Source organism: Lonchura striata, chromosome W (genome assembly GCF_050655825.1).
Source record: "Lonchura striata isolate lonStrDom1 chromosome W, ASM5065582v1, whole genome shotgun sequence".
Taxonomy (NCBI): Eukaryota; Metazoa; Chordata; class Aves; order Passeriformes; family Estrildidae; genus Lonchura; species Lonchura striata.
The window spans coordinates 38,164,645-38,191,005 of NC_140743.1; the positions used below are offsets into that span (position 1 = coordinate 38,164,645).

Consider the following 26,361-nt stretch of genomic DNA (forward strand, 5'->3'; position numbering starts at 1 on the left):
TAATTTTTTCTACTCTTCTCTGCCCAACCGTAGCAGAAGAAGGTAAGTGAATGACTTTCGTGGGTACCTGGTGTTTGGCCAGTGTCAAACCATGGCACCTGTGGGACCAGTGAGACAACAGGAGGAAGTGGGATGGAAAACCTATGTCAATCCTAGAGGCATGGGTGCAGGAATTGCAGGGAGAACAAATCACAAACAGGACTTCTTCCAGGAAAGTTGCTGCTTCAGTCTTCAGTGGGCAGTTTCTCAGGTGGAGAGGAAAGACTGATCTTCATATATGGCTCCCAAAGAAAGAAATTATGTTTAACATATCTCAGTAATTGCTGCAGCTATAGAAAAAAAAATAGAAGAAAGAAACTTGAGATAATATATCAGCTGAAATCATACATTACAGAACACTGAACCAGCAAACCAAGGACACTTGGTGAAACAACTAAAATAATTCCATATTGTGAGGAACAAAACAAGGCCAACCCACCAAATTAGGTATAGGGTAATTCTTGCAGGGGGAGATTGTGACCACAGACTCACAATCCACCAAGCTAAGAAACCCACCAACTTTAAAAAAGAAGACTGAGCATGTAGACTAATTATCATAAAAAGTGAGAATAGAAGATAGAACACTAATTAATAAGAGAACAATGTAATTTGTAGCAAATGAACATTAATGCCTTTGTTTACTAAAGTGTATGAATAGTTATAAGTTTTGATAATTGGTGTGCTGACTTTGTGAATTTACCGCCTAGCACCCCTTTCTGCACAGAACTGTAAATAAATCAAATACCTTGACTCTGTGTGTGGATCAGCCTCTTAGACACAGGGTAAAAGAACCCTGTTTCAGAACAACAGTCTTACTTCAGAAAGAAATGGAAAGAAATTCTAATCCATTTCTATAAGAAGTGAGTAGAGAATCCTATGATTAGTATTAGAAGGGCCATGCCTCTAGCCAGGTTGTCATGATCTGATTTAAACACAGAAGAGCAAAGAAAATTAAGTCTCTGTGTATAAAACAGAAAGAACTTTGAAGGTTCAAAATATACCCAAAAAACATGATTAAAACCAAACGAGGTTAGATGTTGGTGCCAAAAAATTGAAATATTTTATTTGATAGTTAAAGAGGCAAAGACAAATAAAGAGAAAATTTGCAAAGAGAAATAGAAAAATAAGCATGTGTGTGGGATGAGGGGACAGGGAGAGAGTGATGGGGTTAGGAGGAAGCATATCACTTGTGAGAAACGACACTCACTTTTTAAATTTCAAAGGTTTATTAAACCTTAACAGAAATACAACAAAGGACAAAATAAGGAAAATTTACAGTGCTGGGAGCATGGAACTAAACCACCATGTGCTTGTCTACAAACTGGATGCTCTGTCTTTTATACCCTTGTCCCCTCCCAAAGTCTTGTTAGTCGACTCCTTCCTTGCCATCCAGTGGTGGAGATCACTTTCTTACATCTTGATTGGAGGTCAGGTGTTCCCATAGTAACAAGGTGATCCTCCCCAAATGCCCCAACTACCAAGGCGTTCCAGTAATAACAATGCAAGGCGGAGGACATATTACAGTAACATAACTATACATCTACAAAACTTCTCATAACATATACATAATATTCACCCCTTAATTGTGAGAGCCAACCATCTCATTACTCATCTATAACAAACCCCTTTTTTCCTTTTCTATAAGTCATTTGGCTCAAACAATTAACTCTTATTTTCTATTCCAATACCTAATTAGCTGGTGGGATACAACTGGTGCCAAATACAGAAAGTCACATCCTACAATCTTAACAAAATTACAAATACAAAAGTTAGAATTATTATTACTGAGTAAAGTTACATTATCTTTGTCTATTTCTACAAAAGCACACAAAGTCCTCAAACATACACAGCCCTGAACAATATATACAAGTGCGGTTCTTTGACTAGTATCTGGGTGAATCTCAAAGTGACAAATGCTTTGCTCAGTATCAAGACATATGTCTTGAGCATCAATTGTGTTGCTTTCACAAATAAATCCTTGTTGTTCCCAGGTAACACAGGATTCTAGATTCACAGTTTGCCATTTCTCATCCACTCTCCATGCCCATGTTCTGTATTCTGAAGGACAGAGCACTGATCTCTCATGATTTAATCCTAATGCTATAATGGGATGAATAATATAAACTGTGGCATTGCGTATAGTGAGTATAAAGGCAGTAGACATGTTATCAATAGGATCATAGGTAAAATTTACCAAACTCCACCAAGCTTGAAATTTCTTTACAAAATCAGTAGCATTGTCCCAGACAGATTTTTGAATTTTAATCGGGAAGGCTCCTTCACTTCCTTCTCTTATAATTAAGGCAGCTGTTAATTGCAACCATAATTGTGCCTTTGTACAGCTAAAAGCCAAAGACACATTACTCTGGGCCATAGCAAGTGCATCTATGATTAACCTATGGTCTTGGTCCTCTGCTTTTTCCCAACTTGGTAGCACTTTTGAAACCTGCCACTGACTGGTTTCCAATGCCAACAAAGAAGACTGTAGGGGTTGTTTTAATTTTGTTAGATCAATTGTTACCAGGGCCAATTTATTCATTAATATTTCTGAATCATTTCTGTTTAGAACTCCCAGCCCTGTCCCTAATACTCCAGTCAGATCCCTTTGCATTCTGCCCCTGGTGTATGCTTGCCTTTGCAACCATGTTGTCCAACCCTCAAAGGATGTCTCTAGGAAAGAAGAGCAGTCCAGTTGGACTTCAGAGATGTTAGTTTGTCGCTGTTGAGGCAGGACGGGAATGAATAGACTTGACTCAGAAGGCTGTGAAAGTAAGACTCCGCTTTATTCAAAATACACCGCTCTTTTATACAGAGCTTCATGAGGATCAAATCCATTGGTTCTGAAGTGAAAACAACCCACGCATTGGTGCAAAGTGCTTGACGCACAGTGATAGAACTTAACTCTAAACAATGTGAAAAACAAGAGAGATAAAGAATTATTTACATTCTTTCCCAGCTCTTTCCCAGGCTTTTGCTTGGCTACAAACTCTCAGTTTCTTTCTTTGACTGAATCTGAGACCCACATTAGTTTATATTAGTAATTCAACACACTTGAGAGACCATTCTGGTCTAAACAACAATTGCTATTAGCCCATGCTCCTTATTATATATGGGCCAATGTCCTGGTTCAGGGCAAATTTGGGGAAAAACCCCCAAAAGGGTTCTTTCAGGAAAGCAGATTCAATTGGCCCCTCCCCCAACAAGTTCGGGAAAGATACCTCTTTGGAGAAAAGTGGAAAAAACCTGTTTATTAAACTAGCAAACTTAGACAATATTAAACAACAAAACTTCTTGCCACTCCAAGAGAGAGACAAACTCAGAAAAAAAATCCCTCAGGTTGCAGCTGGGCTCACTCAGTCTCTGCTCAGTCCCTCCGGTGCTGGAAATGCCACGGCCCAGGCCCGGCCCGCTGGGCCACCGGCGCTGCTGCTGCTGCTCTCCTGGTGTGCAGTCCAGAGCAGGTCCAGAGAAAGGGAAAAAAAACACAGTCCAGGGAACTTCTTTGCCTCAGCTAGCTAAAACTAACTAGACTAGGGAAAAAAGAACCAAAGGAGAGCTCCGTCTCGTTGTCCGTCTGGATGCAGACAACTCAGTCCAGGAGCAGGAATGTGGAGGAGTGAGTGCAGTTCTTGAAAACAAACTCCGCGCTTCTTCCCTCCACTCCTTCCCTCCTGGAACAAGTCTTAAAGGTGTAGAACTTATTATTCAACATGAACAGGGCAGACGATTGGGGATAAAGGCATCATACAGTCAACCTAGGACAGCCAATTTAATAAATTTTGGGTTCCGACCTAGGTGGCGTGATTTGGGTTTGAGCTGGAGTGCTGGCATAGGTTGTAAAAGGCTCACTTGTAGCATTTATTTTAAATTTGAAGGTGAGCCCAATAGTATCATGTGTCCAATGACAAACCACCTCAACAGTCTGTACTTGTGAGAACCCCGGGCTTGGTCTGGGGTCTCGTGTGGTGGTAAAGTCTCTCCTCCAACCCGTGCTTCCAAAGAAAAATTCAGCAGCCTTTTGTTGATCGATCTCAAGGCAGTTTATTGCGAGTTATCTAAAAGATTGTCTTCTCGGGCTGCAGCTGTTTGGTCAGCGGCCCAGGCAGAAACACACACACACTCCTGTCACCCTCACTGTCTGGTGTCTTCTTCTCTCCCCCCGCCCAGAGCTGCTGTTATCTTTTATATGATATATTATGTATTACATGTTTAGTTTTTCCCCAATACCTACTACCTATATTACAAGGTGCTTTTCTACTCTAAACCAATCTGTGAGTGACAACATCACCAAGAACATGAAGGCAAAGAAGAAGAAGGAGGAAGAGCAGGATCAGCCCACTTTCCTCCATCTTAGAACTTCTGACCCCCATGTACAAAGTAAAAACCCCCCTGTACAGGTGCTAAAACCCCCCTGTACAATACTAAAAAAATTTCCCCTCTGTGTTGTAACTACTTTTACTATACTATCTAACCTTTTGTGACTGCTTGCTCCACCTTCAAAGTTGGTAACTCATTCCATGGCTCAAAGTCAAAATCACAGCTGTTTTCCAGCTGCCTGTCAGGGTCTAAAATGCTTCTGACCAAGGCCTGGAACCTCTAAAAATGTCTGAGAGACATTTTGAGTTCTGACATGTACTAACATAAAGTTGTACCAACAGTCTAATTCACTTGAACAACAACAAACTTCCCGGTGTTTGTGGGAGTGGTTGAAGCCTTAATTTAGATTGCTTTCTTATGAGCAGTTCCATTAATCATCCGACATCCTATTCTAATTTCCTCTCCTATAGTCCCTTGAAGTGAACAAAGCCTTTGTTTTTGCCATTCTTGCCTTTCATATACTTGGGTTTTGTGCATTACTACAGTTGATAGGTTTAAATATTTTATATCAGAATATTCTCCCATGGATTCAGTGTACTGAATAAAAGCTTGAGACCAAGGCCACTCAGCATTGTTCTGACTAGAGGTATTTTCTAATTCTTGGATTGCAATTATGAACAAAACAATTTCCTTGATTAAATTCCTGCAATCTAGTTTACTAAATATTCATGACTGAAATGTACTCATTTTAAGCGAGTGAGTTTTAGTTTCAGTTAATTATCACCCGATGTTGCCTTCCAAGGAGTCTCTGGAGGTTTCTTCACTCAAGAGTGGTGGATCCAGGCATTCTGTCCCTTGATCTTAATTGCAGTGAAAGTGGTGAGAAGTACTTGGAATGGTACTTCCCCACTGTGGCTCTAAGGTCTTCTCTGCAAAAGACTTGACATACATATAATCCCCAGGCTGTATGTCATGCACTGGTCCATCTAGCCCTCTGCTCTGAGTTCCAGTCACATGTTTTTCAGTTTTTCTGAGTTTTTTACCTAAGGCCACCATATAGGCAGTCAGCCTTTCCTCCCCAATTTGGGTGGATATCCCTTTCTGCACACTATATAGTCTCCTGTAAAGCATTTCAAAGGGGATCAGCTTGTCTTTAGTTCTGGGCTTAGTCCAAATTCACAGCAATGCTAATGGGAAGGACTGGGGCCAAGGCAAATTAACTTCTTGCTCCTTCCAAAAGTTTTTCTCAAAAATTTACCCTAAATTAAAACATGTTGTACTATTTTTGAAATAAAATGCGGTCCCCTGTCTGAGGATATTATGGCCGTTACTCCAAAGCATGGTATTATTTCTTGCAATAGCACCTTGGTTACCTCCCGGCCTTTGGCAGCCCTGGTGGTGAAACAGAGTAAAATTTAACAGGGTAGAAAATCCAAATGGATTTAGGTGAAGTGTACTGCGTAGTGGCTTGCTAACATGAGTGAAATATGCTGTTTAGTCTCTTACCTCTGCTGTGCTTGTAAAACTGTCCCAGCCAAGGAGAAAATAATGCAATCTCCAAGGTGAAGAGATAAGAGGGGTCCCTTGAACTCTGAAACTAAGAAAATAAGAAGTCTGCAAAAATGGACAAAGGGATAAGAGCATTCTCTGTACAAAGGTGTCTTGGTTTGACAAGACAGGAGTCTGTGAAGGAGGGCAAAAGCCTCCTGTGCAATGGAGAAGGTAAACCCCCTCCCTCCGAATTACCAGGATTTTTAAATTAAAAGGCTCTCAGGCAAAGATATGGGAATGGGAGTAACAATTCTTTACTAGGAGAAAACTAGATAACAATTTAAAAAGGCAAATGCAATTGGTACAAACAAAACTAGTGATAAAATCCACAACCTGACACTCTGAGGATTCGGGATGTTGGTAGCAGTCCAGTTGAAATGACAGCTGCTCCTCTTGCAGTGGCTGATGAATTGCGGCTGAAGTGGTGATCTTTAGAAGGGTATAGTTTTCTCTGAAGATCTGGTGGCAGTTGGGCCGGTCTTCCTCTGCGCCGTGGCTGCCTCCGAGCTCCGCCGCCGCCTCCTCACCACGCTCCAGCCGTTTCTCTGACAATCCCGCCGAAGGAGCCGCTTCTCTGGGAGTCCTGCCGAAGGAGCTGCTTCTCTGTCGAATCCCGCAAAGAGAGAGAGCCGCCCTGTCTCCCAAAAGGTACCCCTTTATACAATAAAAGAGTGCTTGGCTTCCCCCTCTGGGTGGAGCATCTCACAATGGGATGGTGTTATGTTACCAGGTCTGCAGTGAGTCAGTCAATGGCCCATTAACAAACGATTACCTCTTCGGAGCAAACCATTGTTCTTGGAAGAGATAACAAACCTGCCCAACTTCCAACAGATGGCAAATAGAATACAAGCTTATCTTACAAACCAGGACATTATCCACCCCTTATTCTATTTCCATCTGCACACAATGAAATCTTACACCCAGTTCTCACTTAAGACCAAGTTTCCCTGTGGTACACAGCGGGTCTCCCCATCTTTCTGCATTACCCACTAAGTGTAACCAGGTCCTTGAGCAAAGACAATCCCACAAATGGGTTGGTCTTTGCCTGAGGTGGGATTAATCCAAACAGTTTTCCCTAAAATACCTTTCATATGTACTACAGGGACCTTATGTCCACCTACTGTGTGTAAGGGTTCTGACTGGGCAGGGCTAGCTCGATTGACAGACCCTCGGGTGTTGACCATCCAGGTTTCTTTTGCCAGGTTAATTTCCCAGTTTCTAAATGTTCCCCCACCAAGTGCCTTTAGAGTAGTCTTAAGGAGTCCGTTGCACCATTCAACTTTGCCGGCAGCTGGAGCATGATAGGGAATATGATATATCCATTCGATACCATGTTCTCTGGCCCAGGTGTTGATAAGGCTGTTCTTGAAATGGGTGCCGTTTTCAGACTCAATTCTCTCAGGTGTGCCGTGTCTCCACAGGACTTGCTTTTCCAAGCCTAAGATGGTGTTCCGGGCAGTGGCATGAGGTACAGGGAAAGTCTCCAGCCATCCAGTGGTGGCTTCCACCATGGTCAACACGTAGCGCTTGCCTTGGCGTGTCTGGGGCAGTGTGATGTAGTCAATCTGCCAGGCCTCCCCATAGCTGTACTTGGACCACCGCCCACTATACCAGAGGGGCTTCACCCGCTTGGCCTGTTTTATGGTAGCACACGTCTCACAGTCATGGATAAACTGAGAAACACTGTCCATGGTTAGATCCACCCCTCGGTCTTGTGCCCACTTGTAGGTGGCATCTCTGCCCTGATGACCTGAGGCATCATGAGCCCATCGAGCCAGGAACAACTCCCCCTTATGGTGCCAATCTAAGTCTATCTTTGACACCTCTGTTTTTGCTGCCTGATCTACCTGCTCATTGTTTCGGTGCTCCTAATTGCCCGACTTTTCGGGACATGGGCATCTATATTATGGACTTTCACCGTTAGCTTTTCCACCCGAGAGGCAATGTCTTTCCATATATCAGCAGCCCAGATTGGCTTTCCTCTACGTTGCCACTTGGCCTTCCTCCACCTTCCCAGCCAGCCCCACAGAGCATTGGCTTCCATCCACGAATCAGTATAAAGGTAGAGCTTTGGCCACTTCTCCCTTTCAGCAATGTCCAGAGCCAGCTGAACAGCCTTGAGTTCATCGAGTTGGCTCGATCCACCTTCTCCTTCGGTAGCTTGTGCAACTTGGCGTGTGGGGCTCAATACGGCTGCTTTCCACTTCCGGTTCATCCCTACAATGCGACAGGAACCATCAGTGAAAAGAGCGTAGCAGGTCTCCTCTGCTGGTAGTTGGTTGTATGGTGGAGCTTCTTCAGCCCTTGTCACTTGTACCTGCTCCTCATCATCAGTGAGACCAAAGTTTTCACCTTCTGGCCAGTTTGTAATTATCTCCAAAATCCCAGGGCGATTCAGGTTTCCAATATGGGCGCGCTGAGTGATGAGGGCAATCCATTTGCTCCATGTGGCATCAGTGGCATGGTGGGTAGTAGGAACCTTTCCTTTAAACATCCACCCCAGCACCGGTAGTCGGGGTGCCAGGAGGAGTTGTGCTTCTGTGCCAATTACCTCCGAGGCGGCTTGAACTCCTTCAAAGGCAGCCAAGATTTCCTTCTCTGTGGGAGTGTAGTTGGCTTCAGACCCTCTGTAACTTCGGCTCCAGAATCCCAGTGGTCGGCCTCGAGTCTCCCCAGGAACTTTCTGCCAAAGGCTCCAGGACAACCCATGGTTCCCGGCTGCAGAGTAGAGCACATTCTTGACCTCTGGTCCCGTTCTGACTGGGCCAAGGGCTACAGCATGAGCGATCTCCTGCTTGATCTGGGTGAAGGCTTGTTGCTGCTCAGGGTCCCAGTGGAAATCATTCTTCTTTCGGGTAACCAGATAAAAAGGGCTCACAGTCTGGCTATACTCAGGAATGTGCATTCTCCAGAAACCTATGGCACCTAGGAAAGCTTGTGTTTCCTTTTTGCTGGTTGGTGGGGACATAGCTGTGATCTTGTTGATGACCTCAGTGGGAATCTGGTGCCGTCCGTCTTGCCATTTCACTCCCAGGAACTGGATCTCTCGGGCAGGTCCCTTGACTTTGCTCTTCTTGATGGCGAAGCCAGCTTCTAGTAGTATCTGGATGATCCTCTCACCTTTCTCAAACACTTCTGCCGCTGTGCTCCCCCACACAATGATGTCATCAATGTATTGCAGGTGTTCTGGAGCCTCACCCTTTTCTAGTGCAGTCTGGATCAGTCCATGGCAGATGGTGGGGCTGTGTTTCCACCCCTGGGGCAGTCGGTTCCAGGTGTATTGCATGCCCCTCCAGGTGAAAGCGAACTGAGGCCTGCATTCTGCTGCCAGAGGAATGGAGAAAAACGCATTAGCAATATCAATGGTGGCATACCACTTTGCTGCCTTGGACTCCAGCTCGTACTGGAGTTCCAACATATCCGGTACAGAAGCGCTCAGCGGTGGAGTCACTTCATTTAAGCCACGATAGTCCACAGTCAATCTCCATTCTTTGTCAGATTTGCGTACAGGCCAGATGGGGCTGTTGAAGGGTGAGTGGGTTTTGCTGACCACCCCTTGGCTCTCAAGCTCCCGAATCATTTTGTGGATGGGGATCACGGCATCTCGATCCGTCCGATACTGCCGGCGGTGCACTGTCGATGTCGCAATTGGCACGCGTTGTTCTTCCACCCTTAGGAGTCCTACTGCAGAGGGGTTTTCTGACAGTCCAGGCAAGGCGTTCAATTGCCTAATGTCTTCTGCCTCTACAGCGGCTATTCCAAAAGCCCACCTGAGTCCTTTTGGATCTTTGTAATAGCCGTTCCGGAGGAAGTCTATGCCTAGGATACACGGAGCATCTGGGCCAGTCACTATAGGATGTTTCTTCCACTCTTTCCCAGTCAGGCTCACCTCGGCTTCCACCAGAGTCAATTGTTGTGATCCCCCTGTCACACCAGCAATGGAAACAGGCTCTGCCCCCACATGTCCCGTTGGTATCAGAGTACACTGTGCACCAGTATCAACTAAAGCATCATATTTTTGTGGCTCTGATGTGCCAGGCCATCGGATCCACACTGTCCAGAAGATCCGGTTTTCCCGTGCCTCTCCCTGGCTAGAGACAGGGCCCCTCTAACACTGGTTATTATTCCTTTCCTGGGCATACATACTAGAGGTCCCTTCAAGGGGGTCTGACAGATCATACCCACAAGCTTGGTCATGGGAGGTTGAGGCTACCTTCACTTTGGTGGAACTTCCCCGGTTAGAGTTTCCTTCCTTAAGTTGACGGACCCGTGCTGCCAGGACAGAAGTGGGTTTCCCATCCCACCTCCCCATGTCTTCCCCATGGTCACGCAGGAAGAACCACAGATTAGCCCTTGGGGTGTACCTTCTCTCTCTAGCTGAGGATTGTTGGGTGCTGATTCTGGGGCCTGTGACTCTCACGGGTGCTGCATTAACCTTCCTCATCTCCTCCCTCATCTCCTCTTTAAACTCCTTAATCACAGCTGAGATATGAGCCTGCATTGGGCCATTAATCATACTCTCATAATTCCTAAGTTTGTTGGCAACAGAGCCCACTGTCTCTCGGTTAGCGTCAGCATCGATTGTTGCAATGAAAGTGGTGTATTGAGATGGCCCAAGATTTGCTAGACTCCACAGCATTTGTCCTGTACACCTGACCTTGTCGGTGTCATTATTGTGTCGTCCATCCCTCCCAAAGAGTACCTCCAATACTGCCACTTCCCTCAGCTGTTGGATGCCTTCCTCGAGGGTCTTCCAGCGCATTCTATGATGGTGCTCTTGCATTCTCTCCCTGTGGACAAACCTCTCCCTGACACTCATTAAGAGCCGCTCCCAGAGAGAAAGGGACCCTGGTTCCCTTAGAAAAATCTGATTTATACCCGAGTCCTGGGTCAAGGGTCCCAAGTTCCTTGCCTCACCACTGTCCAGCTGCATGCCTGTACCCATAAGATCCCAAACCCGGAGTAACCAAGTAGTATAAGCCTCACGCCCTCGTCGCACAATGTCTTTATGCAGATTACGAAGACTTTCGTACGTCAGGGACTCAGTGATGATAGCAATCTCTGGCTCCCCTGTGGGTTGTGAGGTTCCTCCATTCCTGTCCCTATCCGCAGGGTGCTCTGCTTTCACCTTAGACCTCCTTGTTTCTACCGGGGCAACTGCTGCTGGCTGTGACTGCCTTTGCGGTTCAGCTGGAACCTGGACAGTTGTAACATTTGTGGGTTCCACAGCTGTACTATTAGACTGTCCCTCCTCAAGGCAAAGGGCCGGTTTCTCACCAGCTGGGGAAATGCACTCCTTCAGCATCTCTCGTATCTCCTTAACCAGAACCCTCACCCAATCTGGGTGGTTCATTTCTGAGGTGGGCTGTGGGGCAGGGTCAGGCTCTGGAGCAGCAGCATCTCCAGTCTCTGGGGCAGTGTCAGGTTCTGCAGGAGCATCCCTAGCCTCTGGTGTAGGTGTGAGGGTAGTTATCCAGGTTAATCTTCCCTTATCTCTGAGTGCTAAATATAACAGGCCTATCAGCAACGCCACCCATTGTATGATATCATTAGCACTTAGAGAGGATCTTAACCCTTTGAGAACTGGTGGAGCAGACCCAAAAAGATGGTTAAGAAGTTGGGAGAAAGTTTCCCCAGGTGCTATTTCCTCGCAGTAGGTACCGTTATTAAAGTAACCCCAAAAACATACAGTTAGTGTGTGAAAGCTATGAATCCATGTACCTGCCTTCCAGAGGAAATTAAAGATCCATGAATTCCTCACCCAATTAACCCAGAAGCCAAACTTGATAACAGACACCGTAGCCTTAGTTATAGGACCCATTTTTAGATAAGGGTCTGCAAATGGGAAAAGTATAGCTACGATCACATGCCACCCAAACCAAGGTAAACTAGACCACATGGTGATGCTGAAGATGTTTCTACACACAACAAAAAACCAAATTACTTAAGAACTGTTAATCCTTTTTCCCTCTCAATGCCCTTGAGCTCCACCTTGTGCGCCAAAATCTGTCTTGGTTTGACAAGACAGGAATCTGTGAAGGAGGGCAAAAGCCTCCTGTGCAATGGAGAAGGTAAACCCCCCTCCCTCCGAATTACCAGGATTTTTAAATTAAAAGGCTCTCAGGCAAAGATATGGGAATGGGAGTAACAATTCTTTACTAGGAGAAACTAGATAACAATTTAAAAAGGCAAATGCAATTGGTACAAACAAAACTAGTGATAAAGTCCACAACCTGACACCCTGAGGATTCGGGGTGTTGGTAGCAGTCCAGTTGAAATGACAACTGCTCCTCTTGCAGTGGCTGATGAATTGCGGCTGAAGTGGTGATCTTTAGAAGGGTATAGTTTTCTCTGAAGATCTGGTGGCAGTTGGGCCGGTCTTCCTCTGCGCCGTGGCTGCCTCCGAGCTCCGCCGCCGCCGCCTCACCACGCTCCGGCCGTTTCTCTGGGAATCCTGCCGAAGAAGCCGCTTCTCTGGGAAATCCCGCCGAAGGAGCTGCTTCTCTCGGGAGTCTTGCCGAAGGAGCTGCTTCTCCGCGAAATCCCACAAAGAGAGAGCTGCTTTGTCTCCCCAAAAGCTACCCCGTTATACAATAAAAGAGTGCTTGGCTTCCCCCTCTGGGTGGAACATCTCACAATGCGATGGTGTTACGTTACCAGCCCTGCATTGAATCAGTCAATGGCCCATTAACAAACCATTACCTCTTCGAGCAAACCATTGTTCTTGAGAGATAACAAACCTGCCCAACTTCCAACAGATGGCAAATAGAATACAAGCTTATCTTACAACCCAGGACAGAGTGTGGAGTTGCGTTATGTATATGTTTTATTATCCCTGTATTATGTATTGGTTTATTCCTTTGTACCCCCGTGTGCAACTTGGTTTATCCCCAGTTTTCCCGCCTTGTCCGCCCTTCCCGCCTTCCCAGTATCTATCCATCACCCTGAAAGAGGCATTTTACCCCCCCCCCCGGGTGCCTTGTCTATCACTCGGTGCCCCTTCCCATCCATCCAGAAGCTTCTACTCAGGGCACCGGGTGATTGGGCGAGGACCTGGAGCTCCCCCCATATCCTTCCCCCATTGGGCCCCACCATATCCCCCCATCCCGGAGCCACCCCCTATCCCTATCCCCATTGGTCGTTGGATACCCCTCCCTTACAGTTTATAAGCCAGTGCAAGCACCTTGTGCTTGTTCCTGTTGGCTGACACCGTTCTAGGGTATTTGGCCCCGTTGGGCTACAATAAACTCGGACTTAGCCCCCAGCAGGATCCGCTCTTCATTTACCACCGCGAGGCTTGCTAGCGCTGCTCGGGACCCACAAAGGCACTCTCCAAACCCCAGCTGGGAGCGGCGGAGGGTGCCTCCATCGCCCGCCCTCGCCCCAGGATGAGAGCTAGCCGGGGCTGAGACAAAGGGAACCGGGGCGGGAGCGCGGCAGCTGGCGCCCAACGAGCGGCCCCGTTTTCGCGGCGTTGGACCCTCGTTTGAGGATTTTAGGGTCGCGCAGACCTGAAGAATCGTCCTCCTGGCCGTCAGCTACCCCGGCGAGAGCAGACCCACGTTTTAGTGGGTGGCACTCTTGGGGACAGGATCGGCAGCTCTGGAAAGCACCTCCGGAGTCAATTCTCTCGCGGAGAAGCCCTGCGATTGGTTTTTCTTTTCCACCCTTCCCTCTCGGACCCCTGTGGTTTGTGAGTATAGGGGCCCCTGGGGCTTTCCCGGTCCTTTTTTTTTGGTTGGTTCCTTTCCCCTAAGTTTTAGGGGAAGGATACCTTTTTGGTGGGTTTCTTTTTCCCCGGGGTTCGGGGAAAAAATTCCTGTTTTTGGTGCTTCCCTTTCCGGGCGGGAAGCTTAAGGACCGCGACAAAGCCGGAAGTGTGGTCTTTTGTTTTTCGTTCGTGTTTTCCCAATCGTAGGCGCTGCAGCACGATTTAACATCTAACAGCCATGGGTGCAAGGCTGTCCGTGCCGCAGAAGAGCATTTATTCCCAAGTTGTGGGTATCCTTTTAGTGGGGGGAATTAAGGTTAAAAAATCTGAAGTAAAACGGTTCGTTCAGTGGTTGTCGCAAACTTTCCCTGACATTTCGCCAGCTAAATTATACCAAGCTCCTTTTTGGGAACAGGTAGCGGGGAAGATCCTGCGACAGTCAGATCTCTCTCTCTCCATATTCACCCATTTGGCTCTCCAAATTCGCGATATAATTAAATATCGCTACGAAAGTCTGCCACTGCCAGCCGCAAACAAACCGATCCCCAGTTCGGCGGGTAGTTCATATAACCCTACTCCGCTTCCCTGTCCCTCAGCCCGGTCGCTGCAGTACGATGCAGCGCTCGCCGCTGCAGCGGGGCGCAGGGCAGCTGCTGTCGCTGCTCCCGAGGCTGCGGCTGCGGCGGGCGCTGCGGGAAAACTGCGGCAAAACTCTCCCTCTCTCCCGAAGTCGGGTATTATCAGACAGGCATCCCGGCATTGCCCGCAGGCAGATTCTGGCCCCTCTGAAAATACCCTAGACACCCCGCAGAGCGGTGCAGGCACTGTCTCTGCTTCTACCCGTTCCCCTTCTTCCCCGCGCTGTACAGCCCCGTCCCGTAGAGACTCCGTTCATTTTCAGTTATCCCAGACCCCCGAAGATCCCTCATCCCCCATCCTCCATCCCCAAACCCCACAAAATGGCTCCCCTTCTTCCCCCTTCCCCAGGACACAAGATGGAAGTGACCGCGTGGGTTTTCCCGCCACTCGTGCTCCTTCTTCCCATGATCCCTGTCCTCCCCCCTCCCATAATCCCTTCCGACAGACCAACCCCTTCTGCTCCCCGAATTTCTCCGCCCACCTCCCTCCTCCACCCCCCGTCAACTCCCCCTTCCTTGAATTATTCAACACCCCACCCCTCAGCTCCACCCCCGGGGAGGGGAGTCCTCACCATACCACTCCTCCTGCTCCACACCACGCCTCGTCCCCTGGTTCCCACGACCCCACTTCCAGTTCCCACGCTTTCGGTTCCGGGGGGGGGGAGCGTGGGAACCCCGATCCACCCCAGTCCCTACCTGCCTTCTCGGCCGCACCTGTCACCTGTACCCCGCGGCAAGGGGGTAGGCCCCTTGCACAGTGGTCCCCCATCCCCCAGCAGACCATCAAAGAGCTCTGCAAGGCCAAGAAGGGGTTCGGGATGGAAAGCGAATACTTCCGAGGCTTATTAAAAGCAACCCTCTCCTCCAAAGAATATGTCCCAGCAGACATGCGAACTCTCTTCTCCTGTTTAATTACCCACGGAGAATTCCTCATCTGGGAGTCCGAGTGGAAGCGGGAGATCAGAGAAGTGTTACCTGACCTCTGGGCCAATGCAGATAGCTCTAGGGATGAGGATGGGGCTGTAATATCGCTAGACCACTTGTGCGGGGAGGGGGATTGGAAAATGGGGACCAAGCAGGCGGAAAAAATCCCCAGAGAGGCGCTGCAAGTCAGCACTAGGGCAGCAGAAAAGGCGTTTTTTAAGTTAAGACCCAGCGGTACGGTTATTAACTTCTTGTCCCTAAAGCAGGAACCCCTAGAACCTTTTGTCGCGTTCGTGGATCGCTTGCATTACACGATGGAGGCTCAGGTCCCAGACGAGAAGCTGCGAGAGGGGATGCTTGCCACAGTTGCGAGGCAGAACGCTAACGACGCGTGCCAGCAAGCAATCCTCAGTCTGCTCCTGGACCCTGAGCCTACCCTTCAAAGCATGCTACAAGTCTGTGCGAGGAAGGTGACAGTTCCTGCTAAAGACATTCCAGAGACTCCTAAACCACCAACAAAGAGAGTAGCCTTCGTTAAAGCCGTAACACCGCCAGCCACCCCTTCTCCAGATCGCCGCCCTACAGGAGCACCCCCGAGGGGACAACAGCACCATCAAGCCTGCAATCTATGTAGGCAGAAGGGACATTGGGCTTCCCAATGCCCGCTGAGGGACGAGTTTTTTAGGTTTAAACAGCAGCGACAAGAAAAGAGTGCCCCCAACTCGGGGGGAAAACAAAAAAACTGAGTCATCAGCGCAGTCCCTCCCTGCGCGAGGACATAAATATGGTGGGTTCTATAACATCAGAGGAGGGGAGGGACGACTACCTGCAATGCCCACCTGAGGACATTTCACTGGACTTGACACACCAGATTATAGCTGACAAACCAGCCTATATGAGAGAAGATGTGGATTTCATTCCCACTGCTTGGCTGGGTCGAGGCCCGAACCAGCCCAAGCCGATACTTAACATCGTATCTGGTTTCTCCCCATATAGGTTGGCCCTGACTGAGGCTCTGCACCTAAGGGACAGCGACTGGCACTCCATCGCTGTCGACACAGAGGACCCAGGAACCTGGAGGAACCTCCACAGTAAGTACATCGTTCTTGGGGACACAAAATTCACGCCTCTCGAAGTCACTATTGCACCATCCCTGACATCCAGGAACACCGAGCGATTAGTGGTGTGGCTGCACTGCCCCCATCCTCCAATCTTCCTTCCCAAGGGCCAAATCATCGCCCAAGCCATTCCAGCATCTGGGCCTCCGGCACACCCTGAAGATCTATGGAAGAAGTCAGCGAAGAAGAGCTACCAGGTGTGCCAGGCCCAGGTCATAGGGAAGGAAAGACCAGAGCTCTCCTGCTATATGCGGAAGGATGGGGAGTACAAACACCTAAGCGGTCTCCTAGATACAGAAGCAGACGTGACAGTCATTCCCGCACGGGATTGGCCGTCACGCTGGGAATTGCAAAACGTGGCGGGGAAAATTCAAGGTGTAGGGGGTTCTCAATTGGCAAAGCAATCAAAAAACATCGTAAAATTTGAGGGGCCGAACGGACAATCGGCCTATTTACGCCCGTTCGTATTAGATTACACAGAACCCTTATGGGGGAGAGACCTGATGGCCCAGTGGGGGGTCACAATTAACATCCCGACCCCCCAGGTTTTTCGGGCAACAGTCACTGAAGAGCGTCCTACCCGAAAACTTAATTGGCTCACAGATACACCAGTGTGGGTAGAGCAGTGGCCGCTCAATAAACAGAAATTAAAAGCGCTTCGGGAGCTCGTGAAGGAGCAACTTGCCAAAGGGAATATCCAGGAAACAACATCCCCCTGGAATTCCCCTGTCTTTGTCCTGAAAAAACCTGGCAAAGACGAGTGGCGCCTCCTTCATGACCTTCGCGCCATCAACAATGTAATAGAAGACATGGGTCCTCTCCAGCCAGGGATGCCGTCCCCCACGATGTTACCAGAAAATTGGGAATTGGCTGTCATTGACATCAAAAATTGTTTTTTCCAAATTCCCCTACACCCTGATGACGCACCACGGTTCGCCTTCTCGGTTCCTTCCATCAACCGAGAAGCCCCAATGGAGAGATACCACTGGAAAGTTCTTCCCCAAGGCATGAAAGTCAGCCCAAGCATTTGCCAGTGGTACGTCTCTTCATTGCTGTCCCCTGTGCGTGCAGCCACCGAGGGCGTGATCATCCAGCACTATATGGATGATATTCTTATTTGTGCCCCCAACAGCGATCTACTTACACACGCGCTTGAACTGACAACCAGTGCGTTGGTTGCTGTAGGGTTCGAGCTGCGAGAGGATAAGATTCAAAAAATGCCACCTTGGAAGTACCTAGGTTTAGAAATAAACAAGCGGACCATTGTTCCGCAGAAATTGGCCATAAAAAATTCAATTCGGACTCTAGCCGACGTACAGCAGCTGTGTGGGTCTTTAAACTGGGTGAGACCCTGGTTAGGTATTAACAACGAAGACCTAGCCCCTCTTTTCAATTTATTGAAAGGGGGAAAAGAGCCTAGTTCTCCCAGGGAACTCACTCCAGAGGCCAAAGCTGCTTTGCAGAAGGTTCAGGAGGCAATGTCTGCCAGGCAGGCCCACAGGTACGATCCGGGCCTGCCCTTCAGATTCATCATATTGGGCAGACTGCCACACCTCCACGGTGTCATCTTCCAATGGGCAGACACCCTAGGAAAGGGCAAGGATCAGGACAAAAGGGACCCACTCTCCATCATAGAGTGGGTATTCCTGAGTCATTCACGATCCAAAAGGTTGACACGGCCACAAGAGCTGGTGGCAGAGCTAATCCGCAAAGCGAGAACGCGGATTCGGGAGCTGGCGGGGTGTGACTTTGATCACATCCACATTCCTTTGAAATTAGAATCGGGCCAATTCACAAAGGCAATGTTAGAACACCTGCTGCAAGAGAATGAATCATTGCAGTTTGCACTGGACAGCTACACCGGAAAAATTTCTGTTTTGAGACCGGCCCACAAAATTTTCAATTCCGAAATCCAATTCACTCTGTCAACAAAACAAATTCAGAGCAAAAAACCCTTAAAGGCTCTAACAGTTTTTACGGACGCGTCCGGAGGGTCCCACAAGTCAGTAGTGACTTGGAAAGATCCTCAAACTCAGCAGTGGGAGGCAGATGTTGTTGAAGTAGAAGGATCCCCTCAAGTAGCTGAGTTGGCCGCAGTCGTTCGAGCTTTTGAGCGGTTCTCTGAACCTTTTAATTTAGTAACTGATTCGGCCTATGTAGCGGGTGTAGTGTCTAGAGCACAGGATGCAATCCTGCAAGGTGTCTCCAACGATGCCCTTAACAGGTTGCTCTCTAAGCTGATAAAGCTAGTCTCCCACCGAGAGCAACCGTTTTATGTGATGCATATCAGGTCACACACCGACCTGCCGGGGTTCTTGGCCGAGGGCAATCGCCGTGCCGATTCCCTCGCTGCCGCCCCCGCACAGCTGGCGCCGCTCCCGGACAAGTTCCAGCAAGCAAAAATAAGCCACCAGCTTTACCACCAAAATGCGCCTGGTCTGGTCCGACAGTTCCATCTAACCCGGGACCAGGCCAAGGCCATTGTGGCCACATGCCCGTCCTGTAAGTCGCTCCCACTACCATCGGTGAGCGCAGGGGCTAACCCTAGGGGTCTAAAGTCCTGTGAGGTGTGGCAGATGGACGTTACTCATATCCCCTCCTTCGGGAGGATGAAGTACGTCCATGTCTCCGTGGACACCTTCTCTGGAGCAGTTTTCGCCTCTGCCCACACAGGGGAGAAGGCCAAGGAAGTAGAGAAACACCTGATACAAGCCTTCTCCATGCTAGGCGTCCCAAAACAGATAAAAACAGACAATGCCCCCGGGTACACATCCAAGGAATTCGCAGGCTTCCTGCAGCAATGGGGAATAGAACATAAAACTGGCATCACCTATTCCCCGACAGGTCAAGCCGTGGTAGAGAGGACTCATCAAAGCATCAAAAGGATGCTTAAACAACAACAGTCGTCAGCTAAAAATGAGTCCCCCCAGGTTCAGTTAGCGCGGGCCCTTTTTACCATCAATTTCTTAAACTGTTCCTTCAAGTGCCTCAACCCCCCCATCGCGAGGCACTTTAATTCCTACGAGCAGAGCAAAGTCAGGGAAAAGCCGCCAGTTCTCATTAAAAACCCTGAGACCTGGCGGCAGGAAGGACCCTATGACTTGGTCACCTGGGGACGGGGGTACGCTTGCGTATCCACGCCCTCAGGCCTGAGATGGGTCCCTTCCAAATTCGTCAGACCATATGTCCCTAAGACCCAGAAGAGAAAACCGGACAGTCCTCAAGTTGGGTACGCCGCCCTCCGACGGCGGAAAAGGTCCCCCTCACCTGGTCCCCCCTCTTCCCTCCCTGGCTCCTGGGATTCTCTGTTCCCCTTTGAGTTAGACCTCCCCTACCTCAACTATTAATTTCAGTTGCTTTCTAAAGAAACAGGACTTTTGCTGCTGCTGGGACTCATTGTGTTTATTACAAGCTTTAACATAGTGATGAACTGAAACCCTTGAACAAAGAAGGGTTTCAAAAAGAAGAATTTCCAGAAAAAGGAAACATCTAGTTTCAAAATGAGCCCAGTGACTGTGAAGCCCCCGTTTAAAGACTTACTTTATCCTCTTCACCTTTCTTTCTTTTTAAACAAAAAAAGGAGGAGATGTGGAGTTGCGTTATGTATATGTTTTATTATCCCTGTATTATGTATTGGTTTATTCCTTTGTACCCCCGTGTGCAACTTGGTTTATCCCCAGTTTTCCCGCCTTGTCCGCCCTTCCCGCCTTCCCAGTATCTATCCATCACCCTGAAAGAGGCATTTTACCCCCCCCGGGTGCCTTGTCTATCACTCGGTGCCCCTTCCCATCCATCCAGAAGCTTCTACTCAGGGCACCGGGTGATTGGGCGAGGACCTGGAGCTCCCCCCATATCCTTCCCCCATTGGGCCCCACCATATCCCCCCATCCCGGAGCCACCCCCTATCCCTATCCCCATTGGTCGTTGGATACCCCTCCCTTACAGTTTATAAGCCAGTGCAAGCACCTTGTGCTTGTTCCTGTTGGCTGACACCGTTCTAGGGTATTTGGCCCCGTTGGGCTACAATAAACTCGGACTTAGCCCCCAGCAGGATCCGCTCTTCATTTACCACCGCGAGGCTTGCTAGCGCTGCTCGGGACCCACAAAGGCACTCTCCAAACCCCAGCTGGGAGCGGCGGAGGGTGCCTCCATCGCCCGCCCTCGCCCCAGGATGAGAGCTAGCCGGGGCTGAGACAAAGGGAACCGGGGCGGGAGCGCGGCAACAGAGAGACCAGATGAGGTTATTGGTGCACAAGCACCAGGAGGTCTGTGATAGCCCAAGTAAACTAGATTGTTGGTCTAATTTCACATTAATTCAGCCTGTAGAAATGATTTTTCTGTGGGTTCATGATAAAGTCAGACTCTCTGTTAAATTTAAAATAGATGTTATCCATGTTATAACGATAAAACCACATATAACTCATACCAATACTCAAGCATCTCAGACCCAAACCATACTTGAACCTAAAATATATGAAATGGGCCCCCCTCCCAACTGTTCTCCTTCCCCGCGGCGTACTGCTGACAAAACTGCCACTGTCTCTCTCTCAAGAGAGACTCTGGGGAGGAAGAGAGACATCCCAAATTTTCTCCACCCTTCCATCTGCAGGGGCCAGGCCCGGTTCCAGTCCCTCCACCCTTGGGCCTAACTCTGAAAACTACATAGCTGTTCCCCTCCCCTACCCAGCCACCTGGCCATGCAGGGGAGAGTCCTACACTGCACACTGACTGAAACTAAAAAGAGTGAGTTCTCCTAGAAATTCTGCTTTTAACCCCTTTGTGTTCTCAAAAGCGTATCTACCTTTAATTAGTCAATATTTAAATTGACCTCTTCCTTCTGAATTTTTTTTTTTCTATATCAAACCACAACATTTAGAAAGAAAGTTTCAGTCCTTGTGTACTATAGTAAATTTTACCTATGATCCTGCTTCTAATGTGGCCATTGCCTTTGTGCTTACTATACATAATGCCACTGTTTATGTGATCCACCCCATCATTGCACTAGGATTAAATAAAAAAAAAACAGTGCTCTATCCCTCAGAGCATAGAGTGTGGGCATGAAAGGTGAATGAAAAGTGGCACAGTAAACTTAGAATCTTGTGTTGCTAGGGATCAACTAGGATTCATTTGTGAAGGCAATAACATTAATGCTCAAGATGTGTGTCTCAATACTGAACAAAGTATTTGCCACTTTGAAATCCACCCAGTCATTGATCAGAAAACTGTGCTTGTATATAATGGTAAAGGTTGTGTATGCTTGAGAACTGCTTGTGATATTGTAAAAATCTGTAACAGTGATTTTGTTTTGTCTACTAGAAATCATTCTAATTTTTGTATTTGCAATTTTGTTAAGATTATTTGGTGTGATTTTTTGTATTTGGCCCTGGTGACATCCTACCAGCTGATTAAAACCAATTACACAATGTAGCATAAACTATCACCCACTTCTACTGGAATGGACCTCACATTAGTAAAACAATTAACTAAACACCAGGACCTATTAGAGATTTTGAAGAAAATCCAAAAAAAGCAGAGAAAAAACCCTAGTTACTGTTCATCATGATACCAAAGAAATAACCAGAATTCTGCAAAGGATAAAACAGTATGCAGATCATCACTGGTGGGATGTAATCTTTGGATGGTCACCAACTGCAAATGGGATTTTTAATAAGTTGGTAACAAACTCTGCCTACATGGCAGAGGTAGTGTCCAGGGCAGAGCAGCCCGTGCTCAAAGAAATAGAGAATTAACATCTCTTCTTATTGCTCTCAAAGCTGATTTATTTAATTTCTCACCGAGAGCATCTATTTTATGTAATGCATGTGAAGTCACACACTGATTTGCCAGGTGAGATTGCAGAGGGGAATTGCCAAGCAGACTCCCTTGCTGCATCAGTTGAAAAAGCACATCTCCCTGACGTATTCCAACAGGCAAAGCTAAGTCACCAACATTACCATCAGTATGTGCCAGGTCTGATCTGACAGTTCCAGCTAACATGGAGTCAGGCTCGAGCCATTGTGGTCACCTGTCCCAACTGCCAGCTCCAGGCTATGCCATCGATGGGCATGGGGGTTACCCCCAGGGCCTTGGCAGCTGTGAGGTGTGGCAGACAGACATCACCCACATTCATAGTCTTGGTCGCCTCAAATATGTTCATGTAAGTATTGACACATATTCAGGCGCAGTATATGCCTCTGCCCATGCAGGAGAAAAGTCTGAGCATGCAAAGAAGCACCTAGTGCAAGCTTTTGCAGTATTGGGGATCCTAAAAACAATCAAAACTGATAATGGCCCAGTGTATGCATTCAAGGAGTTTCTGGAATTTGTCCAGCAGTAAGGAGTGGAACATAAAGCTGACATCCCTCACTCCCCCACAGGTCAAGCTGTGGTTGAGTGTGCACACCAGATGCTCAAGCAGGTCTTGGCTAGACAGAGAAGTTCAACTGTGTGGATGTCTCTGCAGCAGAAGCTCTGCAAAGCCATGGTTATCATCAATTTTCTGAACTGTTAATTTGAAAACATGAGTCCACCAGTGGTACATCATTTTAACAGTGGCAATTAGTTCAAATTGTCTCAGTGTCCACCGGACTTGAAACCTGGGAAACCAAGGGTCCTTATGAACTCGTGACTTGGGGTCGTGGCTATGCATGTGTGGCTACTCCCTCAGGCCCTCGGTGGATTCCCCAGAAGTGGGTGAAACTTTTTGTCCCCAAAAATCCAGCTCAAGCAGAATGGGATGATAAGCAAGTAGCGGATGCCTCAAAGAGAAGACACTGCCCGATGGAGGAAAGAGAATTTTCCTGGGTATGAATTCCTTCTGGCAGACACAGAAACTTTTAACATGTTTAAAAAATGTTTGTTTTTCCTTTTTAGAGAAAACCTACCTCCCACTCAACCCTGTGGAAAAACCCCATCCAAGTTGTCATCTTGCTAATGGTGAACATTCTAGCAGCTGCATGGATTGTCCTTCAGCCACATCAAAACGTCTGGGTGACCCTGGCACAGACACTTCAGCAGGAAAACATATGTTTGCCCGGAGCAGCAGCAAAGAATCCTACGTCCACTTGTCTGGTAGGAATTCCATTGCAGGCTGAAGAATTTCCAGCAGGTTTGGACAAATATAGGTCTGACGCTGTTGAGACAGGACAGGAATAAAGAGACTCTGAGTCAGAAGGCAAGAGAATAGAACTCTGATTTATTTCAAATACATCGCTCTTTTATAGAAAGCTTCGTCTAGACGAATTCTATTGGACCTAGAGTGAAAACAACTTACATCATTGGTGTGCAGTGGATGATGCACAGTGGCAGAACTTATCTATAAACAATGTGAACAACAAGAGAGATAAAGAATTATTTACATTTTTTTCCAACAGATTCCTAGGCTTCTTCCTGGTTAGAAACTCTCTGTTTCTCTCTGAGAATACCCACATAGGTCTAACAAAATTCTGGAATCACACACCCCCCGACCACACAAAGATCATCAGAAGCAAGTTTTGTTGATCCTGAAACCCTTAGAGGAGTGGTTGCAAAGTTTGCCCACGATAGCTCAGGAACTCCAAGAGTTAGAGTTATTGGGTTCTTCACCTCCATCTTACTGCATACATTTTTCTGTCCTCCCAAAACCTTCTAGCACTAATGAGTACCACGTCATAAGACAATATCGTGGGGAGTTTACTGCAAAAAGGTGGTGTCAGAATAAAAGCCACATTGTAGCAGACAACCCATCCCACTCAAGTCCCAAAAGCCTCCCTAAGGGATTGTTCTTGATTTGTGGGGATCAGGCATGGTCAGGAATTCCTTCTCGGCTTTTAGGAGGGCCATGTACCATAGAGCGGTTGTCCGTATTTGATAGTAAAAGGGTTTTTAAATCATGGGAATTTAGGGTCAGAAGGAAAATTAAGCTTAGTAGGCCCTGAGAAAATACCCTGGGAAAGTGAAGGCCTTGTACCTTGCTAGAACTGCACCTGTGTAGCTAACAGATGATAAATGATATAATTGTTAGATGTGATGATTGTTTAGTAATTAAATATAATTACTGTTTAATCATAAGAATAATAATGAGAAACTGTAGTCAAACACTTGAGAAAGATAATGAGAAACTCATGCTTGAATAAAGTCAATGTATACAATAGAAGAATATAAGTTTAATAATTAATATGTAAGTTATATAACTATAGAATATAAAATACATTCAGCTTGAAAGCCATGTCGGAGTCATATTTGGGTCTGTACCCCTGATTCCCAGAGCTCTTCAATAAAAGCACTTGCATGTAATCATAACCTGTGATTATGTGTGTTCCTGAATGCTAACATATTGACTCCCAACCAAACTCTAATTGGCGAATGGACTCATAAAAACAAATCGGCAAACAAAATTCAAAAAGAGGAGTGCTGACAAATTGGACCCAAATTGTAACTCGGAAATTTTTCATTGGGCTAAGTCAAGAAGAGTTGCTGTGTCCCTGTTCCTTCCGTGGGTCGCAGCAGCCAAAACTCTATGTGAATTGGGCCATCTAGAGTGCTGGGTGGTCAAACAGGCAAACATCACATCCGCCGCCATCAGTTCTCTTCTAGAAGATGAGGAAATTACCAGATAGGCCATGCTTCAAAACCGTGCTGCTATAAATTTCGTTTTGTTACTACATGGACATGAATGCCAGGAATTTGAAGGGCTCTGTTGCATGAACCTGACTGCAAAAGCTCCAAATATCCATGCTGCCCTTTGAAGCATGAACAACCTGATCGGACAAGTGAAGCAAGAATCTGAGGATTGGACCAAAGAACTGTTCAAGGGTTGGGGATTAACAGGGTGGTGGACTTCTATAGTTAAATCAATTTTGTTATTTCTTGTTATTCTGTTACTTGTAACCATAGCATTCGTGATACTACATCACTTGGTTTTCAAAGCTATCAAAGGTCTCATACCTTCTACCTCAGAAGTCAACCACATAGTTGGCAAACGGTTATGGTTTGATGTTGTCCCAATGCCAGCGCCCCCATGAAAATGCACCTTCCCAAATAAATGCTCTGAGATGTGATCCACAACAGAGCAGATCAGGCACAAGCTTAATAACAAAGGAAAAAAAACCTTTATTAAACTACTACTACTATGATATGAGAAAAGAACACACACTAAATCCAAAATGAAAACCTTCCAAAACATTCCTCCTCCACCCACCCAAACTCCAGCAAACCACAGTGAGACACAACTCCGACCCTCAATCAGGTTATCACCCTTCAATATAATCAATACTCAGTCCATCAAGGGAGACAGGAGTCTCCCTTGCACCATAGACCCCCAGGAAACACAATTGCCACTTCTTGTGTTTCCATGTCACACATGGCACTGCCCAGAGAAAATCTGCCAGTGTGACACTCTCCTTTCTATGTCAACAGCGCTATCACCACCGTGCATGGACAGACTGCTCATAGAGCTCCTTTAAGGATGCTTTGCCAAGGACCAAAAGGAACAACAGTCCAGTGTCTCATTTTGGGACCACAGTCCCCCCCCCCCCCCCCCCCCATTTTCCTCTTCCCGTGGGGCCGAGGGTGCAAACAGAGATCTTCATCTTCCTGAAGACAGGGGGCATCATCACACCCTCTTCAGCTTTTCTCTGTTCACTCCATTCCTGTACTGGTAGTGCCTAAAGCAGGTCTCTTGGCTCACCATTGCATCTCCCTAAAAATGCAGTTTCTCTTGGAGGAGAAATTGGTTCATTCTATGGCTAACAACAAAAGTCCAGCCAAAAGCCACTCCATCATCTCCCCCCAACCTTCTTTCCCTAACATCTCAGGTCCCAGGCTGTCTCTCTTCTCTTTCAAATCAAGGAGGAGTAATATTTCATAAAGCCTTCATTCCCCAAGAAAGGGTTAAAAGAAAAGTCATACGGCTGAAATCTCAGCCCAAAACTCCATCTCCTATGCTAGGCACCTTCCCCCCCCACCTTCTTCTTCTCCTCGGCCGGCAAACTTTCAGGTGTTTTTAAGTGCGGGAAGACCACGCTCCAGCACAGTGTGGGTGGAGGGAGGCAGAGATCTCTGAAGGTTGCTCTTGGGGAAAGAG

The 26,361-nt window shown here is 47.4% G+C and overlaps 1 protein-coding gene across 1 annotated transcript in view; it reads right to left on the reverse strand.

Annotated features, from left to right (window-relative positions):
- The window catches only part of LOC144247686 (uncharacterized), a 43,731-nt gene that overhangs the window by 9,314 nt on the left and 8,056 nt on the right, over positions 1-26,361 (reverse strand). Inside the window, exon 3 of the mRNA XM_085571152.1 lies at positions 23,357-23,430. Coding sequence (XP_085427278.1) covers positions 23,357-23,430 — 74 coding nt within the window. The remainder of the gene's footprint in view (positions 1-23,356; positions 23,431-26,361) is intronic.